This window comes from Kogia breviceps, chromosome 3, assembly GCF_026419965.1.
Source record: "Kogia breviceps isolate mKogBre1 chromosome 3, mKogBre1 haplotype 1, whole genome shotgun sequence".
Taxonomy (NCBI): Eukaryota; Metazoa; Chordata; class Mammalia; order Artiodactyla; family Physeteridae; genus Kogia; species Kogia breviceps.
Genome location: NC_081312.1, coordinates 143,335,046 through 143,345,639, shown reverse-complemented (window position 1 = coordinate 143,345,639; position 10,594 = coordinate 143,335,046). Strand labels below are relative to the sequence as shown.

The 10,594-nt window shown below is 47.5% G+C and overlaps 1 protein-coding gene across 1 annotated transcript in view; it reads right to left on the bottom strand.

Annotated features, from left to right (window-relative positions):
• Positions 1 to 3,432: 3,432 nt before the first annotated feature.
• ALDH1A2 (aldehyde dehydrogenase 1 family member A2) overlaps positions 3,433 to 10,594 on the bottom strand; it is a 97,864-nt gene continuing 90,702 nt past the window's right edge. Inside the window, exon 13 of the mRNA XM_067030725.1 lies at positions 3,433 to 5,370. Within this exon, the coding sequence (XP_066886826.1) occupies positions 5,298 to 5,370 (73 nt within the window). The 3' untranslated portion in view covers positions 3,433 to 5,297. The remainder of the gene's footprint in view (positions 5,371 to 10,594) is intronic.

Here is a 10,594-nt window from a genome sequence, read left to right as displayed (position 1 = left end):
GTTCCTCCTTGCTACATAAATGGCCAAAGGAAACATTATCCAAGAGTTCCACATCAAAGGCTAAATGGCAGGCTGATTTTCCCTTTAATCTGTCCAATAACCAAATGAGTTTTAGACAATGTACATGTTTAGGAAGAGGACTTCATGCCTTTCCAGAGTGGACTTCCTTGCATTCTCATTCCCAGCTGGTCCCCACTGAGGAGTGGTTGTTGTGTAAAACATTCAGGGTGGCACAGACAGTCGGCCCAGAGCTTGGAGGTCTTGTAATCACCCCATAGAATGTCAGAACAATGTACTGAATATACACAACCAAAACCTGGGGAACAGCTGGAGCTGCATTCACCACCTTACTCCCAGCTGGCTTGAGTTCTGATGAGGTCCACCTTTGGGAAAGGAGGCCTCCTGGAAACCACAGGAAACCCATCTTAAAGAGTCAGGTTCTACATGATGGCCTCAACATTGGATGAGAAATGATAGATTCTGATGTCCTATGGACTGGGCAGCAAAGCAACAGAGTCATTTCGTTCATACGTTTTGTAGTTGTTTAGAGTTGTATGTGTGCAGCGTGACGTCTCAGACCAACAGAAGAGATACATCATCCATGATGTTGTTTAATCCTCACACAACATTGTGAGGTAGGCAGGGCAGGAATGATCATCTGGATCCTACAGAGGAGGAAGTGGAGGCCCATGGAAGTTAAGTGACTTACGCAAGGACACACCACTTGCAAATGGCCAATAAGGGACTTCAGGTGAGGACTTCTGATCACTTCTCTGACCCTCTGATGCTCTTCACTCTGCAATGTTGCTAACCGGCTATTTCTGTGTGCAAAGTTGTCACTCTCGATTACCAGGAGGACCTGGAAAAGGTTCTACATTATCCTTCCATAAATTGAATATATGTGCCTGGCAAGGAGTTACAGTGAGATAGCAAAGAAAACTACCAACTCTTGGCTCTGAGTTGCCATATGAGACCATGAGCTTCATGAGGGCAGTAGCCATGCCTGGCCTGCTGTGTATTCCAGCGCCTGTGCCAGCATCTGGCATAGTAAACATTTGTGGACGTAGGGAAGGGGAGAGGACGGGAGGGAAGAAGGGAGGTTAATTTCTTAGGATCACTGGCCTGCGGTGTTGGCTCTTCTCTCACTAGATTATCAAATTCCCCTAAGACGAGTGATGATAGGACTTTGTAGAATGTGTATTTTCTGGTCTCATTTTGGCTGCATTAGTTTCCCACCTTCGTTTTGTTTTTTCCTTTACTCTTGCTTTTAATTCATGTGATTTTGTTGTTTTCATTTTTTCTGTTATACTTTAAGCATTGTTGTTGCTGACTAAATATTTCTGGGACATTAGTCAACCAAAAAGAAAAAAAACCCCTAGAAAAGTGAATAAATAGCTATCTAAACACATGTAAGTAACAATGGCATTTCTGTTCTATTTGTGCCCCTCCCCCTGCCAAGAATGCAGACCATGTGACATTAACAAATTCTGTGGGGAGATTTTCTTTCCCAGCAGTCTTGCTGCTTCACACCTTTCCAAATTCTACTCACTCTTTAACATCTATTACACAGGACAGTTTCCTCCTCCCTGATCTCAGCTAGCTAAATACAGCTCTAGTTTCTTCTAACTGAATGCAGCATGTGCTACTAGTGAGCTCTGAGGAGCTCTGAGGCTGGCAGGAGCGTGGGGCAGGGCAGTGCCATGGAACTCTCTGGCCAACCCCCATCTGACCAAGTTACGGCATGTGGTACCTGCTCTTGCTGGTCCATCCCCTATCACAAAAGCAGGCTTTGACCTCCCTCACCTCTGTGCCTCTGCAGGTTACTCCTTTGAGCAGAAATGCCTTCTTCTTGCTCCCTTGCCTATTGAAATTACATTCCTTCCTCAAGCCTTGTTCAAAACCCACCTCTTCCATTAACTTGTCTCTGACTGTCCTCTTTTCTTGGGTGCCTTCCTGTTTTAATGACACACTCCGGTAGAGTCACTGTTCCTTTCTGTTCTGTACTCCCTACATTGCAATATTTTTGTCTTTTATTATCTAAAATGTCATTAAAAAGAATGACACTGGGCTTCCCTGGTGGCGCGGTGGTTGGGAGTCCGCCTGCCGATGCAGGGGACACGGGTTCGTGCCCCAGTCCGGGAAGATCCCACATGTCGCGGAGCGGCTGGGCCCGTGAGCCATGGCCGCTGAGCCTGCGCGTCCGGAGCCTGTGCTCCACAACGGGAAGAGGCCACAACAGTGAGAGGCCCGTGTACCGAAAAAAAAAAAAAAAAAAAAGAATGACACTGTCAATATGAATGCACTGAGGGTGTTTCGGAGGAAAAGGTACAATGAAAATCTCAGGGGTTAACAAAAAGACTGTAATTACGTAGTGCTGATGAAAAATCACCAATTGGTGTCTCTGTGTTGGTTTCATTCATGACACCTAAAATACCATCTCTCTTCATTTTCCTTTATGTCAGCATCATAAATGGATGAGGTTTGAGGGACTTTATGCTTTGAAGAACTATCAAATTATGCCTTACCTTATTCTGGATTCCTGCTATCTATAACATCTACTTGGCACCTAACAAAGGACTTTCACATGATTACTCTGTGTCCACCTTGTTCTCATTTTCTCTCCGATGCCCGAAATATTGAACACGAGGTAAATTCACAGAAAGCCTACAGCCTACATTTCAGAGTTCACCCCATGCCCCAGGGACAACATTCTCCGACGCCCAGTTTGTTCCTCTGAGGAACAAGATACCAGCAGTCAGAGCAAGGAATCCCACCCAGTCCAGAGCAACATGTCTCTCCCCGGGTCTCACTTCCTTTGTGTCTAAGTCATCAGTTTTTGTTTTTGCTTCACTTGACCAGGACTTGGGTGGGGAAGCATGGTTGGAAGGAGGGGATGTGCAGGTCTAAAGGGTGGAAACCGCTCTCCAAAAGCACAACCCTGAGAACACACAGAAAGTAAACAAGCTCTGGCTGGTCCTGCAGTCACCATTTACAGCTTCCTTTCTACAGCTGCAAAAATATTACATCAGGTTGTCAGTTTTTGACTTTGTTCCACTTCGGTAAATAAAAATAAAGCTACTGATAAATGGCATTAGCAGAGCTCTCATCACGTGGTCCATGTTTGTGAGAACAGGCCTGAAGACTCCTCTACATGTTAGCTTTCACAGAGCCTCCTTTGGATGAAAACTGTCATTTCATATGTCTCACACATGGTTATACTTGTTTGCCACACAGAACTGTATGTATACCTGGACTTTAAACAGTGTCAGAAATAAGGGTCTCGTTTACCTTATGGCAAGGATACCCTCCCAAATTCTGCTCAGTAGCCAGAGGCAGCAACATACCTGAAAAGCCCAGCAGCTGACAGAAGGACCTAGATGGACTCAGTATGACACAAAGACACTGATAAACACAGCCAAATGATCCCGAGGAGTACACAATATAAATGCTTTATTGCTAGCACAGAGGTTTCTTTTTAAGTAAATTAAAAGAAATAAATCTTCATTTTCACATTCTATATTGCAGTTCAAAGGTAACTAGCTGGTTAATGGATATGTTCACTGGGACACAGGCTATAGGAGGAGAGCATGACATTCACACGAAAGGACTCAGAAATGTGGCATCTCTCAAGGCATCTGGCCACTGTCCTTTGTCAATAACAGCAAGGAGAGGTTTCTTTAAAACATCATGAATAGTCAAGGGTTATAAATAGAAAACCGGTATGGTTAGAGAGCAGAAAACCATTAAATACAGAAGGCTATATATGTGTTGCCCATATTTCATATATTCTGGGTTATGTTTGGTACTTTTAAATAAATGATCTTCATCTAGGTTAGAGAATGAGTTGGATTTGGCAGCTGGAAGGAGGGAAAAAGGAAAGGAAGCTGACACTGCCCACGTCAGAGATGGAGCCTTCAGGGGAAAGCAGAAGAGGAGCGCGTGGCTGGAGGAAAGGGAGCCAGCCTGCTTCATGCTTCCCCCTTGGGAGGCCAAGAGCGAGAGTTGTGTGTGGACGAGCCACGGGCGTGACAAGTGGAGATCTGGTGCAGCGTGGCAATCGTGGCACACTGGAACTCTACACATGGAGAAGGAAACCTCTGAGCCTGGCCAGATTTTCCAAGGTTACTGCCAGTGGATCTAGGGCATGGGAGGCTGAAGTAACACCCACAGCACTGGGACTGGGAAGTGGCGTGCACCGGGGACGGGGATGGGGAGTGGGGGGGGGGCGGAAGAAGCTATAGATTCCAACTGCAGAGATAATTCATTTAGTATGAATTGTCAGCAGTATTGGAAATGGAATTATTTCTACAAGGCACCCAGCATTACCTTTTTCCAAATTCTCAAGCCTGCTCAGATCAGTTTTTGGTTGATTTTAAAGACAAGCTTTGGAAAAGATCAATCCATGAAAAACAACCCACCCCCTGACTTATTCCAGAATACTCAAGAAGGAATTAAATGCACAGATGTGCGCGCATGCGCGCGCGCGCACACACACACACACACACACACACACACACACACACACACACACACACGTCCCTCTCTCTTACCCCCTCAAACCATGCAGTGATGAGCTCCAAGGCTGTGAACTACACATAATGATCTCTGGAGCTCCATCTCCTGATCTTTCACTCATGTTATATACGGATATAAGAAAGCCAGACTGGGTCAGGAATATCCCAAGTTCTTTCTCCTTAGTACATCTGCAGTGTACCAGCTCCTGGCATTTTCAGTCTGGTCTGGCCCTAACTAAAACCATTTCATGTTTTGCTTTGAAGAAATGGATGACATGAAACGGTAATTTGGCTGCAAAACCTTGGAAAATTGTTCCCGGCCCAAACATCTGCCCCAGATGAGCTCAGCTGAGATCTCCTTGGAGGAGCGGGAGGGGTGCGTGAGCAGGGAGAGCCTGGAAGGGGGAAATGAAGACAATGGAAAGGCTACCTTTGCTCACAAGCAAAGTCCTTTGTGACAGAAGGCATCAAATAATACAGCTCCCTCATTCAGCCCCTCACCCCAGAAAGAAATACTGGGTATGCCCGAAAGCTACTCCTCGCGCCTTTATCCCACTTTCCCCAACATTTGGTACTGTTAAGGTGATCCCTCACAGGGCGCCAAGAAACCACGCCCAACTGGTTTGCTTTCTTCACGCAGCGAATGGCCTGGCCTACCTGCTGTCATTTAAATCGTTAAGTAAGGACTGAGTATCAAGTTTGGATCCCTGAGAGCTGGGCCCCACAGGGAAAGCAGAGGGGGAGAGTCGTGCAGGCTGGCCTTCACCGTCCTTCTTGGCCATCTTAAGAGTTCTTCTGGGGGATCTTTACTGTCACAGTCTTAACTTCGGAGTACTCTCGCAAACCAAATTCTCCCCTGAAAAACAGAAATGGGCTGTATCAGGTACCAGAGGCCCGGGCGGCCCAACACGGTCTTTCCTCTTCAAAAACCCTCTTCCAACTGCTGGACGCCCAGGATGTGCCAGTGCTCTAATGGCTCTCCTAGAGACCCAGTCCACTTTACCTGAAAGAAAACCACGAGGGTCCTCTCGGCCTGATGTTCTATATTCCTTCTCACCGATCCTTCGGTTTAATAAGCGGCAACAATACCCAAAGGCCCACCACAGAAGAGTATAGATCACACGCAATGCCTTAAGGACAGAACCCTGAACAAATACCATCTGCGGCCTCCACAAAGTCAGGGGAAAGAGGAAATCAAAACAACGGACGGGAAAGGAATTGGGAGTATGAGTCAGCTGTCTCCCGAGACTTGCCCTCGGCCACTTCCCCTCCTGGCTCGTGGCACCCTCTGGGGCCTTGATCGGGGACCAAGGATTTCTGTCATCTGGCAAACAAACGTTTATTGCACTGTTACTATGGGGCAGCACCGTGCTGGGCCGGGTGCAGGAGAAACCAGATAATGGACCCCGGCCTCTGAAGGGCCTGTAGGTGGCTGGGCCTGAGGGGGGGGGCGGGAGTCAGGTCACCTGCCTAGGCGGCCCCAGGAGAAACAGCCCCTCCGACCACTGCTTGAAGGGCGCTGGCGCGTGGAAAAGCCCCACTGCTACAGTGTTCCTTTTCTTCACTTCTCTTCTCTAGTTCCTTCTTATTCCTACCTCTCTTTAATTGCCTTCCTTTCTTTTCTCGATTTCATTGTCACATCAAGCATGTTCTCTTAATTGTTTTGTGCAAAATACTTGACATTTTCTTCTTCTTTTCTTTTCAAAGTCACTCCTCTGTGAAGCTTCTCCTCAAGTTCTCAGCAGAAGGAGTGCCCCTCCTCCTCTGTATTCAGAGCACCTTGTACCCACCTCTACCACAGCCCTGTCATACCAGGAGGGAGGGCGGGGGCTGCTCGAGCGTCTCTGTCTCCCCCACCAATCTGCGTCTTCCTGATCTTGCTTTCTGTCCTCCCCCAAACCTAGCGTGCAGCCCACAGCATCAGGCTGAAAGAAGGCACTTGATAACTGTGGGAGGAAGGAAGGGGGGACAGGCGTCTTCCTACCCTCTCTTCCCCAGTTCCACCCTGCTGACTGACCATCTCTGCCAGAAAAAAAACATGAAAGAACGCTTAGACATATATTCGAATAAGAAAGGATTGAGAACGCCCGTTTTTAAAAACAGTCTTATATAAAAGGTACAAAGTTCCTGCAACTTGGCTTTACAGTGAAGACCCGATGTAAAGGATTCATTCTGCTTCCCTGGCCCGACACAGAGCTGCCCTCGCTGTGCCAGCAGCTCCTCTGAGCACCAGGGCTCCTGAGTGGTCGCGCCCCACTCCTCCCCCACAGCCCCCACAACATCAGCGACTCAAGCGCATGCTGCTCTCTCGTCTGCACTGGCCATTCTGCTTGCAGGAATGGGAAGAATAAACTTGGGATTGCCCCACTCAGTATGTGGCTCCCTCACCGGCTCTGTCCAGGCTGGCTCTTTATTACCAGCTCAGCTCTGGCTCTCGCTGGACTTTCTCCTGCCCTCGGGCAACTGTGCATGTGTCTCTTCATCACGGACATCCTCTGCCTCCTGTCTGAAGTGTGGCTACTCCCTTCTTGTTCCCTCGCTTGTGCACACACTTGGGGCAGACCCTGAACAACTTTCCTCCCACTCAGATCTCTAACTGGGCTGTGAAAGATGTAAGGAAGTCTACAGAGCTAGAAACCTTGCTTTCGAGTGTGACTGCCGGACCCCAAATCTCTGGGTGCTCAAAGCAATGGAAAATTCTGCTGGACTGGAGGTGCTCCTCTCTTGGGTCCCAGTCGGCCGTCTGCTGCATGGCCGGCACACAGCCTGCTCCGAGATGGAGGAGTGGACTCACATCTGCCGTGAAAGGAAATACTGCCCATGGGCCCAGGCCTCAAGGAAAGCCAATGAGAGGTCTCAGGGCGGCGCGTGGAGCAGAACACTGAGGGTGGGGGGTCGGCAGACAGGAGTGCCAACTTGGCTCTGCATTAACTGGCGGCTGTACGACTCCAGCTGACTCTCTCCCTCCTCTTGGCACCCGGTCGTCTTTCTGACATCAGTTCCTGAACCTTAATATACACATATCACCCATGAAGCTTACTTAAACTGTAGGTTCCTGACCATCCCCCACCAAAGATTCTGTTCCAGTAGGTCTGGGGAGGAGCCCAAGAGACCATGAGACAGGTGGCTATTGGACCCACTCTTCGAGCAACACTGCTGCAAGGTCTCTGAGTCCAATCCCTGACATTTGGATTCCTCAGCTGTTTCGCCATCTCATTCCAGGGTCTTTCTCTCAAATCTACTTAAATTTTTCTCAATCCGGTTAAATTCTGTGGCACATAGTTCCATAGTTAAGGAAGAAGTCCACTGCTGCACAAAAGGCAGATGTATTGTTAGTGACATGCCCCAATCTCTTTGTATAGTCACCTTTCCAGCTGGGACATGTGTCAGGGCACAGCACATTTAGAAGCCTGTATTCCTGCTTCTTGGCCAGACTAGGTTGTATTCCCAAAGATGAACCAAACTTGGCATACGTAAAGGTAAGGTAAGATGTTAGATTTTGGTGTCTCTCGGCCAGCCATTTTAGGAAGTCACTCAGACTCATGCATAAAACAAAGGGATTTCTGCTTAGGGTGTACATTTCCCTGCCCTTTTCTCTGACTTCCAGCAGCATTTCTCAGAGCAGCATCCCCAGACCACCTGCACGAGAATCATTCCAGAAGCTTGTTAAAAAATCCAGGTCCTGTGGGCTTCCCTGGTGGCGTAGTGGTTGAGAGTCCGCCTGCCGATGCAGCGGACACGGGTTCGTGCCCCGGTCCGGGAGGATCCCACATACTGCGGAGCGGCTAGGCCCGTGAGCCATGGCCGCTGAGCCTGCGCCTCCGGAGCCTGTGCTCCACAATGGTAGAGGCCACAACAGTGAGAGGCCTGTGTACTGCAAAAAAAAAAAAAAAAGAAAAATCCAGGTCCTGGGCCCTAGCCCAGATCTACTAAATCAGAATCTCTGAGAGTGGATCGCCAGATAGGCAGGGTTAGAAAGCCCCTCTCCCAGCCTGCAGATGACTTTCTGTTCATACACATGCTGTGCACACACACACTGACTCAGAGCATCCGAACAACACTTCTCATCTTCAAAGCGTGTGTCCTTAGTTTTTAAAATGCTGAGGTTCACAGCTTTCTTTCCATCCCCTAGGTTTGTGATACATATTTTATAGCTTGGGCTCTATGACCCCTTGTCTCAGGAGAGCTTAAATGAGACGGAAAAGGATGGGAAGGCTGAAAAAGATGGAATTAGCTGGACAAGCAGAACTGACAAAAACTCAGCCCAAGTCTCTGACGCTGGGAATTAGAGGCCAGCCCATCAGATAACCTGTAGAGGGCAGCCCTCTCCACAGCTCTCTGTGGGGGAGCACTCAGGGGCTCCAACAGCCTTCCTTGGAGCTCGTTTCCAGAAAGTGCTACTCCCCTTCTCTGTTCCTCTTAGAGGTGGGCAAGGAGATGTCAGGGACCCAAGCTGCATGGAGCCTGCAGGCCATGAGATAAATAATTCTGTCCAGGTGGAAGGCTAAGCAGAGTTTCCAGGACTGTATTAAACGAGAAGAAGAGTGGGGAACCAGGACAGGGCAGGTTCTTTTATCTGAAGCATTTCCTACCACTCCAGGTCATTTAAGGAAGAGAAAACATGTTTTGGGGGCAAACGAGAACAAAGACTCATATAATTTAGATAAGATGAAATGAGTCTCATCAAAGAGCACTGTATCCTAATTATTTTTTAACTGCACTGGGAAGGCCAAATCACTACTGTGCCCATGAGACGAGTAAAGAAAGGCCACTGTTCTGTGTGGTTATGACACAGCCAAACTGTCTCTTGGACCTTCTTTCTAGGCGAGGGCGATGTTTCTGACAGGAAGAGACTGTGCCTGAACAATGTCCCAAGGCCGAATCCTGGTAGGAGGCTTGCCTGTGATGAGAGTCCAGGGCTAACCTGAGATGAGAAACCATCAACCAGCAATTATTTATTTCAAGTGTATTTTATGCCCATGATACACCCTGCTAATGATCTGTGACAGTCGATGTGAGCAGCATTCCCAGAGCCGGCGATGGCCCCAACATTCCAGAGACTGGGAGAGCACAAACACAGGGGCAGGAAATGAAAGAAGTTCAATGCATCTTCAAAAGTGGAAGCAGAAAGTTAAGGCCATGTGCAAGTTAAGAAGAGATACTTAGAGTACATGAAGACTTTATAAAAGCTGAAGGAATACTAATAACTTAGCAAATAGGATCCAGACTGGGTATGGGTTCTGGCTATAAAGCAAGTGGGAGGTACTGAAGGCCAGAAGCAAAGGTTCAAGCAAGAGCAGTTTCTCCCTTTCTTAATACATTTATTAAGAAAAAGAAGGACTGCCTACATAACAGTCATCTACTTGATCAATAATGATGATAGTAGCTCACATTTTCTGAAGGTTTACCAGATACCTTGATGGATGTTTGGCATACATGATTCTAATATCTAATCCTAACAGCAACTCTGTAGGGTAAGTACTATCTATAATTATTCCCATTTTATAGATGAGGAAACTGAGGCTCAATGAGATTAAATAGTTTGTCCAAGGCTGCACAGGTAATAAGCAGTAGAGCCAGGGTACATATCTGTGCAGTGTGATTCTAGAAAATCTGCTCTTAGCCTCAAAGCTATATCTACTTCATGGTTTAATGGCTCGGGACTAGAGATTACCAGCTACAGTATCTGAAGATGTAAATCCCCTGTGCTAGTCATGGGTTCACTGCACTTCCCCCCAAACACCATACTTATTTCTCCCACAATGCCTTTGCTCACTCTTCCCCCACTGCTATCCTGTTTTACCCACCAACCATGAAAAACTATTCCTCTCTCCTCATCTACTCAAATGTTCCTCTCCTTTAAAGGCCAATTCAAATTCCTATAAAAGATCACATCTAAAGGTTTCCTGGACTTCTCCAGCTCACAACAATCTCTATCACCCCTGAATTCCTCTACCACTCCACAGACTTTTCTGGAATTCTTTTGATTCTTTCAATGTTGTATATTTCATTTATCCAACAAAATGTTAAGTAATTTAATGGGCTGCACCTTCCCCTACAGACCAAGCATCATGCTTTGC